The sequence below is a fragment of the Helicoverpa zea genome, chromosome 20 (genome assembly GCF_022581195.2).
Source record: "Helicoverpa zea isolate HzStark_Cry1AcR chromosome 20, ilHelZeax1.1, whole genome shotgun sequence".
NCBI lineage: Eukaryota > Metazoa > Arthropoda > Insecta > Lepidoptera > Noctuidae > Helicoverpa > Helicoverpa zea.
Window position 1 is genome coordinate 10,139,316 of NC_061471.1, and position 20,995 is coordinate 10,160,310.

At 37.6% G+C, this 20,995-nt stretch overlaps 2 protein-coding genes across 3 annotated transcripts; one reads left to right on the forward strand and one right to left on the reverse strand.

The window, feature by feature from the left end:
- Positions 1-930: 930 nt before the first annotated feature.
- LOC124640419 lies at positions 931-18,864 on the reverse strand. 2 transcript variants are annotated; one of them, XM_047178187.1, is made up of 10 exons: positions 18,718-18,835; positions 7,946-8,566; positions 7,399-7,578; positions 4,896-5,092; positions 3,956-4,089; positions 3,520-3,647; positions 3,022-3,268; positions 2,700-2,835; positions 2,238-2,322; positions 931-1,551 (listed from the first exon to the last, which is right to left on the reverse strand). In XM_047178187.1, exons 1-10 carry the CDS (start codon positions 18,718-18,720, stop codon positions 1,405-1,407), a joined length of 1,878 nt encoding a protein of 625 aa, XP_047034143.1. In that variant the 5' UTR covers positions 18,721-18,835; the 3' UTR covers positions 931-1,404. The 2 variants fall into 2 exon arrangements, 1 of the variants encoding a protein (XP_047034143.1); XR_006985546.1 differs by lacking the exon at positions 2,700-2,835 and having other exon boundaries at positions 1,412-1,551; positions 18,718-18,864.
- LOC124640421 lies at positions 18,485-20,537 on the forward strand. Its single transcript, XM_047178190.1, has 5 exons — positions 18,485-18,722; positions 19,076-19,259; positions 19,340-19,426; positions 19,581-20,062; positions 20,461-20,537. Exons 1-4 carry the CDS (start codon positions 18,646-18,648, stop codon positions 20,034-20,036), a joined length of 804 nt encoding a protein of 267 aa, XP_047034146.1. The 5' UTR covers positions 18,485-18,645; the 3' UTR covers positions 20,037-20,062; positions 20,461-20,537.
- The last annotated feature ends 458 nt before the right edge of the window (positions 20,538-20,995 follow it).

A 20,995-nucleotide genomic window follows, 5' to 3' on the forward strand; every position in this document is an offset into this window, starting at 1 on the left:
ATGAATGCAAGATTACGAGTGATGGTCATAATGATCTAAAACGTTAAAGAGAGCCTGATTAAAGCCATGTATTCACTGAGAAACAATTGTTTATAAACACTGTTTCAGAAACAAAATCTACGTGTTTCTGAAACAAATAATTTTGTTTCAGAAACATATAATTTTGTTTCTGTAAACACTACGTGTTTATCGAATGTTTCTGTGCTCCCCACCCGTGGCGGGGAGCACAGAAACAAATCTGTTGCGCAACATATGGATACAAGTGTGGACGCGTGTTTCATTTGTTTATAAACGCCAAATAAATGTCTTCATAGCAAGTAATTTCTCTTTTCTTTTTACTAGAAATGGACTTATGTAAATAAATGTAGGCACCACACAACAACACTACTTCCTCGGGCGACATATTGTAAACATCTGACGGTGTGGACGGCAGTTTCCGAAATATTGTTGCTGTAAACATCTACGTGATGTTTCAGAAACTGTGTATCTGAAACATTGTTTCCCAGTGAATACATGGCTTTAATATACAGCTCACAAATAAATCCTAGGTACTCGCCCTACTTTTTGTTTCGGCATTATAAAACATGTTCCCTATTATCTGTCATGCGAATTATTTGGCATAGACAATATAAAGCTTACTTATCTGTGTACAGTCGACTCGAAAGTGTAATTTGTATGGTATTAAAGTTTATAGTGTCAATAAGCGATATTTTTCAAATACATTCTGGACTATCTACACATTCACACATTCGAAGTAGAGTAGTGTTTAGGTTACATGAAAATAAAATATTTATAATGTGTATTTGTGTTTCAAATCGGTACTTAGAACTCCATAATTGACTCCTCATTAGTAAAAACACAAATTGGATGTTAGTCACATAAAAGAAATATAAAGTATGCGCAAGCGCTGCCGGAAACAAAAGAGCAAAATGTGATAAACATGATTTAATCACGATTAATTTTACAAATTCCTAAGTAAGGTTACCCGACCGAAGAAAAAATCTGTTAATTTTGCACACACTGTCTAAAAGTAAGTATCTACATATTATTATTAAAAATCAATCATTTATAAGTAAAAACAAAAATGCAACGAATGTATTCATGCTGTAAGTCCTACCTAAATATTTAAAATCTATCGAACTGTGTCTTGGAAAGTTAAAGAGTCTTCAAGTCAAAGCCATGTTATGCGCAGCCCCCACCAACTCTTCTCCTAAGCTTATAAACAATCAATAGAATTTCGTTATTCAAAAATATTCTATCATCGAACGAAGAAATTCTATTGGTCGTTTAACTTCTTAGCTTCTGAGGACTCTGGGTTCAAACGAGTTTAGATCTTATTTCAATTTGGACAATGTTGATAACAGATAATAAAGTAACTCGTTGCACTATAAAAATAAATAAGAATTAACTATAGAATTGCATGTTATTAATGAATTGTGAAGCTGTGGCCTGCTGCGAGAACTGCGCCAGTTCTGCCGAGTCCTCGTATACGTCCGGCTTGCGACGATGCAAGTTCTTCTCCTTCCAAGTCTTCCTCTCCTCGGCAGCTTTCTATGGTGAGAATCAAGTAAGTATGTGAAGTAATTGCCATTGTTAATTTATGGAGGTGTGTATCAAGAATGCGACCAAAAATGTTCTATGAATACTTCGAGAGGACTCTTTTCACTTCGTTAGGCCCTAGTGTACCGACACAATAAGGATGCATCTACACGTTGCAAATAGCTGGAGCAAGTTAACATGCGCAATTGACAAGAGCATCTAGTGGTATCTAGTACAGCAGCAAAGAGTGGGTGTCTTGCTTTGGTACACACGCGAGTCGTTGGACCCGCATGTTTTTGACATGCATATAACCTTTGCACGTGCACGTGCGTCAACATGCGCTAGGTACTTGCTCCGTGTAGATGCACCCTTAACTCCATTGTTAACTTATAAAGGTATCAAGAATGACGTAATGTCGTTGTTACTCTATAAAAACTTACAGTACTCTTTTTACTTAAATTTTAGTTTAGCGACAATATGTCAGTTTTCTTAAAACTACTGTTTACTATGAATTTTTGCGTTCAATTTAAAAAAAAGCTTTGTTATTTTATGTCGTCAGTGAACATGGGAATGTAGAGAACTAATACATTGGTAATTCAAAATAAGATATATCAAAATGATTAGGTTAAAAAAATTATAACTTATGGCTGGCGCAGCATAAATATACTGGCAACACATAAGGTATAAATAAAACTTACATCTCGTCTTTCATTGTAGAACTTCTTACGGTATTGGTCAGCTAACCTCCTTAGCTCACGTAATTCTGTATGGGTTGATTCAAATCTGAAATGTTCAGAACATCGGCTATTATAATTCTGAAAGTCTTGTCAAAGTTATTGAGTGGTCTATGTAAATATCTATGAGTACCTACATGATCTATCTAAATATTATGGTATCCCAGCTTTTGGAAGCGTATATTTCAGTGATCTGGACTCCAGTTCGAAAATGTAACGAAATGGATCCAGTAAAATTCTACATTTGTATAATTATACGATATGGTTAAATAAAAAGTTACTTGTGAGATATTGGCAGATAGAAGAGTATGAATGGAGAAAACATGCTGTGCCAACCCCATATAAAATTTGGATAGGGGCAGGGGGATGACTGTATTATTAAACACTTCTGGAGAAAAAAGCACAAACATATGCTTCGCAACTTACCGGCGCTTCAGCAGTATATGGGCCATGTAGTGAATGGGATTCTTGGGCTGTCTACTGGCGACCTCATTCAACACTTCGGGCAGTATCATACCGAAGCTATCCCAGAGATATTTGACGGCTTCAGCGTCCAGAGTCACTGAAATTTACTCCAATTGTACTTATGTGTTGAAGTATTCCTTCAAATATAGGCACTTAAATTTATTATTAGACTTTCGCTTTGACAAATGAGCTATCAATCATCAGCTATCAGTGACCTATCACCAGCAGCTCTAGAAATAACGCTTAATAGTTTAAAAAAATAACAGTTACAAAATGAACTTACCATCACTCATATCAATGAGGTCAGTGTTCTTAGGCAAGATAACAACGTCAGTCAGATCCTTGATCTCCAGGCGACAGTCAGGGTTAACTTTCTCCGAATGTCCACAATCTTTGGTAACCTTCTTGAACAAGCCATCTTCGCCTAACTTGTACTCGCTGGTGCACGGTGCAACTTGGTGGAACTTCTCGCCGTTACGGAGAATGTAACGGCCATTTTCGTCGAAGTAGTAAGGCTCGGTTTCTAAATTCTGTTTTATGATAATATAAAAGTTAACTATATTTTATTTCCTATTAAGTACAAAGCATTGCTGGATTTGTGTCTAAAGCTGCAATATCCCACGAATTTATAAAAAAATCTAAATAGAATGGTGAAAAGTAGGGTAAGAGCTTGCTGACGTGATCAACCAATCAGAGAGGCTATTCTGAAGCACTTTACTTCTAAAACTAAGGATTGGATTGTTGTAAAAGTACAGGAAAGGTGTCCAGTATTAAATCTGACCTCAGAAAATTCTCCGTAACAATTGACGTGGAAGAACTTCAAGCCGAAGTTGGTGATGTAGTTCTGATGGTTGAACTCGTCACAATAGTACGAGCCAACGCTGTCCGTGTATAGGATACGATCAGTTCCTAAGTTGAGGAAGAAAGAAAAATACATTTCAAAACTTGAAGTTTGTTCTTCTAACCAGGTTTTTAGTCTCCAAAATTAAATGTTAGAAATCAAGGCATGGGTGCAGGATGTAATGCGCTTTTATTTTTTAACCAAAATTAAGAAGGTAGGCAGTTAGGTACGTAAGTAACCATAGGTAAGGGAATTCTATTGGCGTCAATTGCAGGAAGAAAATTTGACATTGTGAGTTGGCGCTCGAACTACCCGAAGCGCCCGAACTACTTATGTAAATCCTAACGCAGGTATAAGGTAGGAAGTTACCACTTACCCCTTACACAGAAGAAAGTTATAAGCGTTTTGGACATCTCCAATTGTTTTGCATGAAGATACGCTATCCTCTCTCTCAAATTCTCACCAATTAGTTCAAAACACACGGTCTTAGCACTCGGTAATTCCATCGACCTTGAAAGTTAATTTATTAAATTGCCTGTTTTCTGATCATAGGTATAGTAAACTGACTATAAGACTGTCAAGGATCGAAAAAGAGGTTTCTTGATTAGGAATTTTAATATAAGAAAGGACACTACCTGTACCAACTAGGACTTTTGCCCTAATGAAATGAAGTTAAGTACGATAGCTGAAAAGAAAGTGAAAACCAAGGAAACGAAGTAAGGGTAGGTACTGTAAAAGGCGACGTGTTAAAGGGTGAATAAAAGTAGTAGGTAAGTATGCATATAAGGATGTAGGCTGAAAGAAGCATATTTGGGCAGATACATCGTAAAACTCAAATAATTCACGCTTAAATTTCCAATAAGCACGGTCAGTTGCGTAAACAGCAGGGGCCCGATTCTCCTAATTTTACTTAAGCGACATACGATTCACGTTCGACTCGATTCGACTGAGATCCGATCCCGACTCGATTACGATTGAAGCGTATGTGGCATTCCGCTATTTTTTCTTTGAAATAAACGTTTTTATCCTTTTCTGTCATTCAATAATGAATCATTTTGTCTGCAAATGATTTACGATTGCAAAATGATTGTACAGCAAACTACCGTATAGACCAAAATTACCAAAATAGCAGACCAATCGCACACCAATCAAATGTCAATCGAATACGATTGGTCTTTTATTAGTAGCAGAATGCCCGATATGGTTAAAACTGCTATTGCGATCATATTGCGATTCGATTTCTATTCGATTTTGACATTATTAACTTAGGAGAATCGGGTCCCTGGAGGACAAAATTTTTATTGTAACAGACTTACCTAATAGAGTTATATTTCTCTATATCTGTTTCCAGATGGTCGAGTTCGGAGCGTATTTTAGTCAGAATGGTAGCGATCTCATTGAAGTCCTTTAGTCTTTTATTCCAATATCGAGTTTCTAGCTCCAATCGAGCAATAGTCTCTTCGTTACCGTACTGCTCTATCTTGTCCCTCAGCACATCTATACTTCGGGTTACCTGAATGATATTGTAAGTTTATGTTCTGGATTTTTTCCTCAGTTAGTGACTTAAGTTTACCACATGATAATATTTTCCCACAGCTAGAACTCAGGCCTTTCTAAGATAAACTACTGGTTCAAAAGAACCACCATATTATGGCGTTCCATGTTTTTTTTTTCTATTAGAAGGCATAGAGGTGTGCGTTCGCGCAGCGGAATGTTGTTGAATTTAAAGATTTTAATTATGCAGATAATTAGTGTAAGACGTCCTATAATTGTGTATGGTAAATAAAAATTTGTGTATGCAGCCATTGTGGAGAAATTCACCAAAAACAGATTCCGCTGGGCGAACGTTGGCGAACGTCGTCCTGGCGGAACTTTTTTTAATCCATAGACTTTAGAAGAAAAGAGATGTGTCCGAAAATTAGTGTGTATTTGTGTATAATTGATTATGTATGAATGAAATCAGTGCATGCATAAACTTCGGAGAAATTCAAGTTTCCGCTACGCGAACGTTTGGCCATTAGCTAGTTTTCATATAAAGCGCTTACATAGAGAGCTGTAGATTTTTACATACGTTGTTTTGAATTTGTTTATATTAGTTTAAAAAACAGATTTAGAAAAAGTCGTAGGGTTTAAAAGATAAAAATATAAACGTAAAATACACTTATTAGGTCTTAGTTCTTAAAGTATGCAGTTTGGGGTCTAGATTTTCACGTTTACACAAACCTTGTAAGTGTCTCCAACATGTTGCCAAGTATCAATGATGTTCCGTTAGTAATTAAAAAGTTATAGGATATTTTACCATGAATAGATCACTGTTTACAAAGCAGTCGAATATCACGACGTTCTAAAGGAATTGCATGGTAAAATGTATGCCAATAATTAGTTTAATCATTCAACTATTCACTTGCAAAATTTCATGTCATTAAATTCAGTAATTAAAGAAAGACAATTATAATACTGACGGAGCATCGAAAACCTACATAATCCGACCAAGTTCGGATAGCTACAAAAAAGCGGCCGTGCCATATGTCTAAGAAACGTTCTTAACTTGGAAGGTTAGTATATTTATTAATATGGTACAGTTGCGTACACAAGCTTTAGGCAAAAATAAAACAATTACATTTCTTGAATGAAAAATATTTTTTTAATAATAACGCCACTATCTACGACATTTTAGTTAAAATACGTAACGTTTATTAACGTTATTTTTAATCACGTAGTTAAGTAATTTATGTAAGTAATAATAATAAAAATATTTTTGTACACGGATATTTAAATAGAGAAGTACTTGTTAATTGAAATTTATTTTTATCGTAGATAGTGGCATTATTATTAAAAAAATATTTTTCAATCAAGAAATACAATTGTTTTATTTTTTCCTAACGCATGTGTACGCAACTGTACCATATTAATAAATACTAACCTACCAAGTTAAGAACGTTGCTTAGACATATGGCACGGCCGCTTTTTTGTAGCTATCCGAACTTGGTCGGATTATGTAGGGTTTCGATGCTCCGTCAGTATTATAATTGTCTTTCTTTAATTACTGAATTTAATGACATGAAATTTTGCAAGTGAATAGTTGAATGATTAAACTAATTATTGGCATACATTTTACCATGCAATTCCTTTAGAACGTCGTGATATTCGACTGCTTTGTAAACAGTGATCTATTCATGGTAAAATATCCTATAACTTTTTAATTACTAACGGAACATCATTGATACTTGGCAACATGTTGGAGACACTTACAAGGTTTGTGTAAACGTGAAAATCTAGGCCCCAAACTGCATACTTTAAGAACTAAGACCTAATAAGTGTATTTTACGTTTATATTTTTATCTTTTAAACCCTACGACTTTTTCTAAATCTGTTTTTTAAACAAATATAAACAAATTCAAAACAACGTACGTAAAAATCTACAGCTCTCTATGTAAGCGCTTTATATGAAAACTAGCTAATGGCCAAACGTTCGCGTAGCGGAAACTTGAATTTCTCCGAAGTTTATGCATGCACTGATTTCATTCATACATAATCAATTATACACAAATACACACTAATTTTCGGACACATCTCTTTTCTTCTAAAGTCTATGGATTAAAAAAAGTTCCGCCAGGACAACGTTCGCCAACGTTCGCCCAGCGGAATCTGTTTTTGGTGAATTTCTCCACAATGGCTGCATACACAAATTTTTATTTACCATACACAATTATAGGACGTCTTACACTAATTATCTGCATAATTAAAATCTTTAAATTCAACAACATTCCGCTGCGCGAACGCACACGGCATAGAGGGTAGTAATTATAAGGTACTAACTTCAGCAGTATCGACGGATCGCTTCTTATGTCGTCTATATATTTGCAAATGTTCCTTATTCTTCTCATAGAGATTGTGTATGAGTGTGTTCATCTTTTCGTTACACTGTTCATTGTATTTGCGCATGTTTGTATTCATGCGGTCTACCGTCTCTTCCACGCTCACTGCTATTTCGTAAAGCTGAAATAATTTGATGTTGATAGACTGCGCTAAATCTAAGAGCTAAATATGTATAAAAGAAGTTCGTGTTACTTACACTACTTATAACTCAAGAATGGCTGAACCGAATGACTGAAGAAGGAAATAGGGTAGGATTTTTGTCACCATTCGGCTACGGGAAACAGTTATCTGGGGAAGCGATTGAAACCGCGGGCGGAACTAAGTATTGATACCTAAGTAGAACTTCAGTGAATCTAGCCAAATGACTAGTCCAGCTAGGTCAAAACGAGAAATATAATTTGCTCCCGCATTTCAACTGTATCGTAGGTTTGCTTAGTTATAATTAGGTACCAAATACATGAACAAACATCTAGCGGTAGGTACTTACTCGGTCAGCTAACATCACTGAAAGATATGTATGTGCAAAGGTGCACAGGTAATTAACTTTCTTAAGAGACTCCTCGAAATATTCCTTTGCAAACTCGTGCAATCTGTCTTGTCTGAACTCCCAAGCATCTCTTGTCTGCCTGAGTTCCTCCAAGAACTTGGCCTGTCCGTCTATGACTTGTTGGTATTTAAATTTCTCTACTTCATTGTTCAGCGGAAGATACTCTTTGAGGAAAGCAGCCTGGTTTTGCTCATAAATAGTTATCGTGTCATTTATCAGTTTCACAAAAAGTTTGTTATCCAAGAAATGAAGGTATTTATCTATTTTTTTTATTACGTCATCTATCGTGAATGTAAAGTAATTCATGAACCCTGTGATTATTTTTTTTATTTCCCCGTAGTAAGCGCTAGATCTGAGGCCATCATGGAGTTTGAGGCGTTCTATGAGGCGCACAAAACATTTGAAGATTGGCGTCGGGTTGTCAGAGAGAAGTACAGTGGAACCGTGGAACATCTTCATCCTGACGTTGTAGATAAAGTCCTTGAAATTATGGGTACTCTTCGCCTTGCGGTCGGTGTGGAAACGGAAGCCTGCATTGGATATTTGGGGTTGGTCTCCCAGCTGTTTCAAAATAAGTTTATTATTAGATATTCTGAAGCTTAAAGGCTTTTTAAGTAAGGTCAACAAGCCCTAGTTTTAAGGTTGCATAGAGATCACCTTATAGTTTGAGTAACAGGGAATTATTATAAAGATGTTGGTCTAGGCGCCTCAAAAAAAACATGAATTCCACCACCCCGGAAACCAGCCCAAGGTTTCCTGCACAAACCGCCCAAGCAATACATAGCTAACGATTGTTAGATTCAGCAAAGCCATACCTATTATGAATAATTGACTATATCCTTTAAGAATAACTGCCCCTAAACATAAACCGCATACCTACCTACCTATATCTACGACTTTGATTGTATCGGATGTTTCGTAGTACCTAATTCGTTTTAAAGAGCCCAGATTTCACAAGTCTTTTGAAAGGACTGCAAAAACAGTCTTCAAACATGCGAATTCTGAATAAAGGCAAAAAATATAGATGGTAAAGGTATTCTAATTTTTCATATTTTTAACCCCCGACGCAAAAACGACGGGGTGTTATAAGTTTGACGTGTCTGTGTGTGTGTGTGTGTGTGTGTGTGTGTGTGTGTGTGTGTGTGTGTGTGTGTGTGTGTGTGTGTGTGTGTATGTGGCATCGTAGCTCCCAAACGGATGATCCGATTGTAATGCGGTTTTTTTTGTTTGAAAGGAATGTCATTCGGGAGTGTTCTTAGCAAAGAAGAGTTCTTAGAAATCGGTTCAGGTCTTCAAGGTCATCAGCTCGTTTGATAGGTGTGATAGGAATGTTACACGCTCAGTTACTTGCAAGCATATGTGGGATCTGAAATTTGAAACACTAATGTCTTCTGGAACCACTGAGCTGGTCTGCTGTTAGGGCACGAAGATAGGAGACGTAACCCTGAACTGCCTTTTAGTAAACGCATCGAGTTTGGGCTCGTTGAATTTGTCTTGACGAGTCCTCTTCATGTTTCTAATTGACGAGAACCTGATGCAAGAAATGGGATGTGACGGATGAAACCCTGGAATGCCGGAATGAAACGGATAAACCGATTTATATTTTTGCTGAAAATTTAGTATGACCAAAGGTTAGTCTTTATTGTTTCTCAATCTGTGCAATTCTCCCAGAGCCAGTTTGTCATGAGGCCGATGTCTTTGGCCGAGATCAAATTAAATGTAAGAAGGAAAAATTAAGGAGCTCCTTCAAAAAGCGTGAAATAAAATAAAATTATAAATTTAAAAAAACCCCCGCCCCAAAAAATTAAGCCATTAAACCCTTTAAAAAGCAAAAAATAACTAAACACTACGTAAGTACCAACTAAAGCATGTCAGACTAAACTAAATTTGACGTGTCGGGGACCGCTTTTTACCTTTAAAAATACTAACATAAATCAAATGATACCTACCTAATTACAACATTCGTATAAAAAAACACGTATGTAAACACAATTATATACAAAGTTATAAGTAGTATATATGTTACCGTAAGATTACAAACATCGTTAGATTACAATCTATCTCGAGAGATTGTAAACTGTCGAATTATTGTGAACCGTAACATCTGATTGCAATTTAACGCATTATTTTTCGCTATATTATAATCTATCGATGAGAAATTGTCAAATTGTCAACTGTCCGAAAGCTCTCTCTGATTGGTCAGTCTTTTTGTAAGATCGACCAATCACGACCAGCCGTTCTGTTCCCATGGAGTTCCCGTAGAGTTAGGAATGAAATAGAGGTGTCAGTTAAATAAAATAAATGCTCTTCAAAAATTCTTCAAGTATTAAATTTATATAAAAATAACTCTTATAAAAATACAGTTAGGTATTTTGTCTTCAAATACAAACTAATATTTAAAAATAAAATAAAAGGGGTGCTAATTAAACAGGGTTCTTTTTAATATCATTATTCGCCCCCAAAAATGTATGTTGCCTTCTAAATTACTAAGTCAGCCACAATTAATAAAGCGTCGAGCATCTAAATAATACTATCTTAGCCACGAGTTATCTTCCACTCTAAATACAACTCAGCATGATGGTTATTTTTTTGCATCTAAATTTGTAGCATGCATTCTAACAGTAAACTTCTTAAATACTATTAAATGACATCATAAAAATATTTATTTACCTTCTAATTTTTTAACTCGTACCTACTGAGTTTTTTGTTTAAAATATAACACATCCCATATTAATTGACCCAGCATGGAAGTAAGCATGCAACATGTAGCAAGCATAACTTCTGTCACGGCTCCGGCGCTGCGGGGCTCCGGCGGTCCCATGCGAGCTTATCGTCGCAGATGGTTTTCACGCTCACCACCGCAGCTTCGGCTTGCTGGCCGGCGGAGCCGGCCAGCCTCAGCCGCGGCGGCGAGCGCTGAAACTACCTGCGCCTCAGCTCGCAGGCCGCCTCGCCCCTCCGCGCCTACGCGGTTTTGAATTGCACTCTAGGGGTAGGGCAGACAAGACTACGTGGAGTCGGTTTTGCAGCGATTCGTTTTCGTCACTAACTTCAATTTTAATACAATTTTTAATTGTGTGTAATTTGAGTCTTAAAAATTAAGTACAATTTTTGATTTTATAAAAAATTAAACCGTCACTTATTTTTGCACGTCAAAGAGCTGTGACACCGGGAGTTGCAAAGAACATTGTCTTTTTTGACGTTCTACCAATCAGCGCGCAAGATGCATTCCGTTCTACGCCAGTTGACAATTTGACCGCTCTACATCGCTCTCGATCTTACAAAAAGACTGACCAATCAGGGAGAGCTTTCGGACAGTTGACAATTTGACAATTTCTCATCGATAGATTATAATATAGCGAAAAATAATGCGTTAAATTGCAATCAGGTGTTACGGTTTACAATAATTCGACAGTTTACAATCTCTCGAGATAGATTGTAATCTAACGATGTTTGTAATCTTACGGTGACATATATAATGTAGTAGTACCTACCTATATAATTACATCTAACGTTAGGCTAATAAATTAGAGCGGTCCCCCGACACGACAAAATTTAGTTTAGTCTGACATGCTTTAGTTGGTACTTACATAGTGTTTAAAGTTATTTTTTGCTTTTTATAGGGTTTAATGGCTTAATTTTTTGGGGCGGGGGTTTTTTTAAATTTATAATTTAATTTTATTTTCGTAGCTAATCCTCGAATTGTCCCGGAATCGAAATACCTGAATCTGGCAAGCCTATGTGCAAAGCAGAGATAAAGTTAGGAGTATCGAATGTTTTGACCAGTTGCCAGCTGTCAGTTTTCGAGGGAGTTGCCGATAACATATACAGTCGACTCTTGTTAATTCAAACCTGCGATATTTCGAACCTCTCGTTAATTCAAAGTTATCACGAGTTCCCTACAAAATCTCTTTGTATTTCGAACTAAATCAATACATTTTTATGCACTTGGTAATTCGAACGAAAAAAGCATTGCTATACAGGGTGTTTGGCGCATGGACCGACAAAAATTTTTGGGGGATTCGTGAGGCCATGTACTAGTTTTCACTCATAGACCCAATGTCCTATATGTCACTGTATTCGAGATACGATTTTTTTTGTTTGTTTTTAAAAATTACCGGAACTATCACCTTTAAAACGCTATAACTTTTCAGTCTGTTGTCGAATTTACACCAAATCACTTTCATTGCGTTCTCTGATGTATTATTATTCCAAATAAAACATAAATTCATAGCACTAGATGGAAAAAAAATACTTGTTGAGCTTCCAAACTCTTAAAAATGAAAAAACGTATGAAAAATGTCAAATTCAAAATTAATTATAAAAAAAAGTAAAAGCTTTTATGAACTTCGTTTAATAAAAAAAAATTGCCTACTTAATACCCTTTCCAACGATATGCCACATGGGTGTGAAATCATTAATAATGTCGTCAAAATCAGAGCAGGAACGAACACGCACTCTAACGTCTCTAACAACGAACCCGTTTGATAGAACAATGGTAAGCAGGTAATTGGCAGGTAAACTCATCATCAGCCTATCGCAGTCCACTGCTGGACATAGGCCTCTCCAAGTGCACGCCACTGAGATCGATTTTCGGCTTCTCGCATCCAGCTCCTGCCAGCCGCCTTACGCAAGTCATCACTCCACCGTGCCTGAGGACGTCCTACACTACGTTTGCCGAGGCGTGGTCTCCACTCCAGAACTCGTTTACCCCAACGGTTATCGGTTCTTCGGCTAATATGGCCAGCCCACTGCCACTTCAGCTTGCTGATTCGGTGGGCTATGTCGATGACCTTGGTTCTCTGACGGATTACCTCATTTCTGATGCGATCCCTCAGAGAAATGCCGAGCATAGCCCTTTCCATAGCCCGCTGAGCGACTTTAAACTTGTGAACCAGCCGCACCGACAGTGTCCACGTTTCGGCTCCGTAAGTCATGACAGGTAGGACGCACTGATTGAAGACTTTTGTCTTTAGGCACTGTGGGATCGACGATGTTAGGACTCGACGTAGCTTCCCAAATGCAGCCCAACCCAACTGAATTCTCCTATTCACCTCGTCCTCAAAGTTGTTTCTACCTAACTGCAATGTCTGCCCGAGGTAAACATATTTCCGAACAACTTCGAGAACGGCGCCGTGTATCGCTATCGGTTCCGGTAGAACATGTTCATTGAACATGACCTTGGTTTTGTCCAAGTTCATCCGTAGGCCGATGCGTAGAGAAGATTCAGCCAGGTCGTTCAGCATCTGTTGTAGGTCCTGCAGCGTTTCCGCCATGATGACGATATCGTCGGCAAATCGCAAGTGAGAGATGTGTTCGCCATTGATGTTGATGCCGCGTCCTTTCCAGTTCAGCGTCTTGAACATATCCTCCATTGCATTAGTGAACAGTTTCGGGGAAATAACATCCCCTTGTCTCACTCCTCGATGCAACGGTATGGGCCTTGTTTGCTGATTCTGTACTTGGACGGACATTGTAGCGGCTTCGTAGAGACATCTCATCACTTGGATGTATCGCCAATCTACTTGACAACGCTGCAGGGACTCCAGAACAGACCAGATTTCAACCGAGTCAAAGGCCTTCTCATAGTCCACAAATGCTAGACACAGGGGCTGATTATACTCTTCGGTCTTCTGTATAATCTGCCGCACTGTGTGGATGTGGTCTATGGTGCCGTATCCGCTCCGAAACCCAGCCTGCTCCGGTGGTTGGAATTCGTCGAGTCTTCGCGCAAGTCGGTTCGTGATCACTCTTGAGAACAGCTTATAGACGTGGCTTAGGAGGGAAATGGGTCGATAGTTCTTCAACTGGGTTTTGTCTCCCTTTTTGAAGAACAGGACGACAACACTCCTACTCCACGCCTCTGGAGTTCTCCCTTCAAACAGGACGGCATTAAAAAGCTTCTGGAGCTCCCCCAGTACGGGCTTTCCTCCTGCTTTTAGTAGCTCTGTTGTAATGCCATCCTCGCCAGGGGCTTTTCCATTTTTGAGCTGTCTCAGAGCGATCTCGATTTCGCCACTGCTGACTTCTGGCAGGTCTTCGGTGAAATGGCGTGTTAATGTGGCTCTAGAATCCTCATTTCCGGGATCAGGTCGGGATGCATGCGATGCGTATAACCGGCCATAGAAATTTTCCACTTCCGAAAGGACTGCCGGCACCGAAGAAACGACTTCTCCGCTTGCTGTGGTCAGCTTCGTCAAGTGGCTTCTTCCAAGAGATTGTACGAACACCTTTGACCCCCGATTCAGCTCAATTGCTCTTTCAATGGCAAGAGTATTGGAGCACCGGAGGTCGCGTCGTACGTGCTTGTTGATCTCTTGGTTTAGAGCTCGCTTAGCTGACGAAGTGACAGGCGGGTTTTCACGTCGTTTCTTCATAAGTCCTAATGTCTCTTCCGAAAGCTTTGATTTCTTGCCCTTACGCTGCATGTTACAGAATCTCGAACCTTCCTCCCTGAGGATCCGAACCACATATTCGTGGTTCTGGTTAACGTCTGTTGTGGTTTCCACGGCGGCAAATCGGTTCTCCAAATGTGACTGGAACGTTTCAGATCCGGCAGGTAAACTGCCTGTCTCTTTCTTACGCATGAAAAATATCTCTTGTCTTTGTCTATCATTGGGTTGGAGTTTGTTATGTGATCCTTGTTTAGTCGAGATTTGACTATCTCTGCTATCGGAAGTGTCCGTGTATTTCACGTTTTCCTATTTCGTTGTTTTTTGTTAAAGTTTGTTTTTGTTAAGTTTTGTTTGTTGAACTTTTCTGTTAAACTGTTGGTGTATTCACCGTGCTTGTTACAATGCCTAACTTCAGCAACGAAGAGTATGCTGACATGTTGTTGGCATATGGCAGCGCTAATTGTAACGCTCGTGAAGCGCGTAGAATTTACCAGCAGCGTTATCCTAACCGGCGTATACCACACCACGAGACGTTTGCTACAACCTATCGACGTCTGAGGGAGACTGGAAACATAAATTTCCAAGAGCCTCGCGTTAATGTGAGGCAACATAATGTTGTAATTGATGAAAGCATTTTGCAAGCTTTTGATGAGGATCCAACGACAAGTATTCGAGTTGTAGCTGAAAGACTTCACTTGTCGGTTTGGAAAGTTTGGTCAGTTCTTCGGGAAAATGGAAAGCATGCGTATCACTACACTTCTGTTCAAGGTACGTTAAGTACTTTATTTATTTTATCAGGCGAAATCGTAAAACTAAATTTTGAACCAGTTATCTTCGACCTTATTGTGCTGAAATTTTGCACCCAAAAAACTTGTATTTTAAAATGGTTTTAACCATACACTTATTTTAAACGTTTACAAATATCCTTGTAGCTTTACTGGTTCGTTTTTCAAATAAATACCTAGTAACTTTTATTTTTTCTAATTTTATCTTTTAAATTTATGTTAGTTTTTGCCATTCAAAAAGTGAATTTTTACCAGTCTTTAATGGATTGTTCTAGGTCTCATAGATGATGATCACAGGAGACGGCTCGATTTTTGCCGATTTATGATGCATACGGACGTAGATGATACAAATTTTTTAAAAAGAATTTTGTGGACTGATGAATCCAATTTTAATCACGAGGGAATTGTGAATCTCCACAACCTTCACCATTGGGCGCAAAAAAGACAAAATCCCCGCAAGAAAAGACAAAGTTCCTTTCAAACTAAGTTTAGTGTAAACGTTTGGGCGGGGGTTATTGGAAGACACCTGATCGGTCCACATTTCTTACCAGAGCGCCTGACCGGAGAAAATTATTTGAATTTTTTACTCGAAGATTTACCTGAATTGGTATTACCAGTATTAGATGGAGAACCAATTATTTTCCAAAATGATGGCTGTCCAGCACATTACCAGCGAGACGTGCGAGAACATTTGGACAACTGTTTTCCAAATTCATGGATCGGAAGAGGCGGCCCAATTCCTTGGCCTGCACGTTCACCAGACCTGACGCCCTTGGATTTTTATGTCTGGGGCCGTGCAAAAGAAATTGTGTATGCGACTGAAGTACCCACAAGAGAAATTTTAATCGAAAGAATAAATTGCGCCTTTGAAATTATGAAAGCAGAAATGCGACTGAGGACGACGACTGTAGAAATTAGAAAAAGATGCCGTGCATGCATTCGCAACAGAGGCAGTCATTTTGAACATAATTTATAACTTAAATTTAATTAAAACATTTTAAAACATTTTTGTGTTTTCATTACCCTGGCACTGGTTAATGTGTACCTTTAGGTTTGTGACGACATTATTAATGATTTCACACCCATGTGGCATATCGTTGGAAAGGGTATTAAGTAGGCATTTTTTTTTTATTAAATGAAGTTCATAAAAGCTTTTACTTTTTTTTATAATTAATTTTGAATTTGACATTTTTCATACGTTTTTTCATTTTTAAGACTTTGGAAGCTCAACAAGTATTTTTTTTCCATCTAGTGCTATGAATTTATGTTTTATTTGGAATAATAATACATCAGAGAACGCAATGAAAGTGATTTGGTGTAAATTCGACAACAGACTGAAAAGTTATAGCGTTTTAAAGGTGATAGTTCCGGTAATTTTTAAAAACAAACAAAAAAAATCGTATCTCGAATACAGTGACATATAGGACATTGGGTCTATGAGTGAAAACTAGTACATGGCCTCACGAATCCCCCAAAAAATTGTGTCGGTCCATGCGCCAAACACCCTGTATAACAAAACGACGCGTTAATTCGAATTCTTAGTCGTCCAACACTCGAGAATTCAAAGTTGCAGAGATAAAGAGGCGGAAAGATTGTAAGTCAGAGTCAGAGAGCAGTCTAAGAAGCAGCAATCTGTTTTGAAGCTGTATGACGGAGCTGTCTCGAAAGATTAATTAATTAATATTATGAATACATGTATGCACACAAATGTGTCTTTAAACTTTTGACATTGTTATAAAATAGCAGTTAACAAAATAATAATTGATCAACACTTAATAATTCGAAGTTTTATTTATTTCCTCTCACAAATTTCGAACCATTTAATATTAAAAAAACTTGATAATTCGTAATATTTTAAGAGTCCCTCGAGTTTCGAATTAACGAGAGTCGACTGTATATTAACGTATTTAATTTAATGTGATTAGGTACGATGTACGACACACTCATATGTCTACGAGGGCTGCCTTTTAAGTTGTGTCGTTTGAAATAAGTATAGATAATCCAATAGGTTATTACCGTTTATTATTTTTTTAAGAATACTTAGCGATATTTAATGCACTTTTGCATGCATTCAAATCAGTTTTTAAATATTTATTCCATTCCAAAGTGGGGGTAGTCAAAACGGCCGATTTGTATACGTCAACAGCTTCTTCAGGTGTGCTGAAAGGTAGTCCACGAAGAATTTTCTTAATTTTGGTTAATGTATTAAAATCATTAGTGCTTAAGTTACAGCTGTAAGGTGGATGATCCAATATTACAACATTTTGGGAACTCAAAAACATCGGTGTTTGGCGGGCGGTGCGCGAACTTGCATTGTCATGGTGCAGTATCATTCGAAGTCTTGGATAGTTTTTTCTAAATTCGGTGATGACTTTTGGCAAACAAACAATGGTATACGAGTCAGCGGTAACCATGTCGCGATATTTTAGTACAATAGTGGCGACACGATCACCCTTTGCCAAAAACGAGACAACCATTTTTTTTTTTAAGTGCTTTGCGAGCGTACGACTTTGGTCGGTTTTGGCTCGTCTTGGAAGACCTAGACAGCTGACTGCTGCTTAGAATCCGGATCATAAGCGTATATCCAGGACTTGTTATCACTAACTATATCATAGACCTGCTTTGACTCTCCTCGGTCGAATCGCTGCAGAGTTTGACGTCACCAACTTACTAGGGCTGTTTCTTGGTCGTCGCTAAGAAAATGTGGTATCCATGGAGAGATCATCTATCTTACGCCAAGTTCTTCGTGTAGGATATTTTTGACTGTGGTCCCTGAAATGCCCACGGATGCCTCTATTTCACCATATGCTACATGTCCGTCTGCGAGGATTAGCTGCCGCACAGCCTCGATATAAACTTGCATCATGGCGGTTTTTGGACGACCTTCACGAGGCTTGTCACTGAAGCTAGAGTGCCCAGGTTGAAATTCTAAATATCAGCGTTCTGCGGTCCTAAGGAATGGTGCTACATCACTAAATACAGAATTAATCTCTTTCTAGTACTGAAGTCGCGACAATCCCCTTTTAAAGTTGTAGAAAATTATCGCACTCAAATTTTCCTTACACATTTCCATTTTTGCAACCGACCTGTCACCTTTGAATGGACGATACAATAAAACTATTCGACCTATTTAAAAACATTCTTTTGTTTTCGAATTCTAAATTCAAAAAGATTCAAATAGCATATATATATATTTTTAAAAATCGCGGGAGGTTACCAAACGACAGAACTTAAAAGGCAGCCTTACGTAGAATCTAGATGGAGCGTCAAGTCATAATATAATAAATAAATAGGGCAGGTGTACTCAGGTCAAGTGCGCGCAAATATGTCAAAAAGTATCAGTCAACTATTGGCTCACAGATGCTTACTCGCCAATCAGTACAGATCGTGTCGCTTAACTGTCAACGCGTATTACGGGCGCTAAGTAAAAAATAAAAAGTAAAAGTGCAGCAGCGATAAAATGACGTGCTGTTCAATTAAAGTCTGTCGGAATTATAAAGGAAGGTTAAAAAGTCCCAAAGACATCACTTACCATCGGTAAGTAGCCCAGAATATGCACATTTGTTTTTCGTTTTTAAGATGATTACTAAATCACGCCATATTTGATCAGTGTTGCCAGTTTCTTTTTTTTAATTCTTCCAACTTCACGTATTGTACAGGTATGTTATGTATAGGTACCTACAGGATTATTATTTATTTTTTTAAGCAGTGCGCAAAAAAGTAATAAGTGACAGTCTAGTCAATAGTATCAAATCATAGATTTAATCTCCATTTTTATTCCTGGGATAAACATTTCCTGACTTTCCAATAATCAACCCTTATCGAAAATATTATCTAATATTATTTGATTAGCAAATGATGGTCATCAACGTAACATCTTATTTTTTTAGAATTCCAAATGATCCTATTATTAAACATCGGTGGATAGACCGAATTAGAAAAAGCCGCGAAGATGAGACGTGGACACCAAGAAAAAGTGCCGTAGTGTGTTCCGATCACTTCCGCAGCAAGGACATGGGTACTGTCGACAAGAAAGGGCGCCGAAGACTTTCAAAAGAAGCAGTGCCAAGCAAGGTTCAATTTTCCACAAAGTTATAGTATCTTCTGTGCTTTCTCTAATTATTGTTTGTTTATTTATTTTTTCTTATTTTTAGAAATTATTTTTATCGTCAGTTCAGTCCAGTGAAAGTGAGAATTCTGATGATATCGAGAATGACAATGAGAATCCTGAGACAGGAAAGGTAATTTTAAATATTTGATGAATCGTTTTATAAGTTATATATTTATAGTTTTTTTCTAGTTCGGAAAGCTATCAAGTGTCAGTAGTACAGTTATTTTTTTGAGTTGAAGCAGAAATATTCAGAAAAATGTGTACATTAATGGTTTTATTTTCAGAAATCTAATGCTAATGAGGCTGAACCTTCCAGTGAACACAGTGATGTGGGCTTCAGTTTTGTGTTGGTCGAAGACCAAGTACCTTACAATGATCAATACGACGCAATAATCAAAGACGAAATAGTCGAGGTGCAAATTAAAACTGATATCAATGATATGGACCAAGTACCTAACAATGATCAATCCGACGCAATAATCAATGACAAAATAGACGAGGTGCAAAATAAAACTCGATCAGATGATGAGAAATCATTTTCAGATATTGATTCTGTTTTCGATACTCCAGAGGAACATAAGTTAAGGCGTCATTTACGGCGGAAAATAGCGCTGGAAAAGAAGCATATTCTAAAAATTAAAAGTCTAAGGCAAAAAAACGAACGGCTAGAAAAGAAGCTTGCATCCTATAAGAAAATTATTGAAACACTAAAAAGAGAGCGGAATACAAAAACTGAATAGCTTAAGAAGCAACGTATTTTCTGCAGGGGCCCGATTCTCCTAAGTTAATAATGTCAAAATCGAATAGTAATCGAATCGCAATACGATCGTAATAGCAGTTTTAACCATATCGGGCATTCTGCTACTAATAAAAGACCAATCGTATTCGATTGACATTTGATTGGTGTGCGATTGGTATGCTATTTTGGTAATTTTGGTCTATACGGTAGTTTGCCGTGCAATCATTTTGCAATCGTAAAACATTTGCAGACAAAATGATTCATTATTGAATGACAGAAAAGAATAAAAACGTTTATTTCAAAGAAAAAATAGCGGAATGCCACATACGCTTCAATAGTAATCGAGTCGGGATTGGATCTCAGTCGAATCGAGTCGAACGTCAATCGAAGGTCGCTTAAGTAAAATTAATAGAATCGGGCCCCAGATTTGTACGCGAACTTGTAATTAGAGTTATTGACTTATTTAAAAAGGTAACAACTAAATAAAGATACTAAAACCGAATAACACTACGTATATATACACCTTAAACGTATTTAATTAGTAATTGGGAGAATCATAGAAGCTGGTAACATTATTTACGACGACGCGCAGTGTAAAACTGCACTTCCACGCACGCATGCTTGAAATTGTTGACTCGTTTTCTTGGTTATGTTTGTAGGGCGCAGCTCCATCTACATATGTATATGTATAATCAAAGAATGTGGAGTATAAATTAATGAACCATAAAAATGAGAACCTCTTTCTTTGCATCCCTTCTAAACCGCTGTATGAGAGCTTTGTATGAATCTGTTGTTTTTTCTTTACTGGAACTGAAACACGCAAACGCTGCCATTTTGTTCAAATTTGCCGGTTTTCTGTTTCCCTATGGCGAAGACTTTATTATTTTTTATGGTTCTGCCAGCATCCACTTGTCACAAAGACAATGTTTACCAGTAATGGAGCCTTAATTAAAATCATTA

Bases quoted from the DNA above. Each gene is read 5' to 3' on its own strand.
- LOC124640419 (XM_047178187.1), bottom strand. The intron at 7,579-7,945 runs GTAAGTACCTAC...AAATTATTTCAG, and splicing joins CAGTGATGTTAGCTGACCGA to CTTTACGAAATAGCAGTGAG. The intron at 5,093-7,398 runs GTTAGTACCTTA...AATATCATTCAG, and splicing joins GATCCGTCGATACTGCTGAA to GTAACCCGAAGTATAGATGT.
- LOC124640421 (XM_047178190.1), top strand. From the start codon at position 18,646: ATGACGTGCTGTTCAATTAAAGTCTGTCGGAATTATAAAGGAAGGTTA. The intron at 19,260-19,339 runs GTTCAATTTTCC...TCTTATTTTTAG, and splicing joins AAGAAGCAGTGCCAAGCAAG to AAATTATTTTTATCGTCAGT. The intron at 19,427-19,580 runs GTAATTTTAAAT...TTTTATTTTCAG, and splicing joins AGAATCCTGAGACAGGAAAG to AAATCTAATGCTAATGAGGC.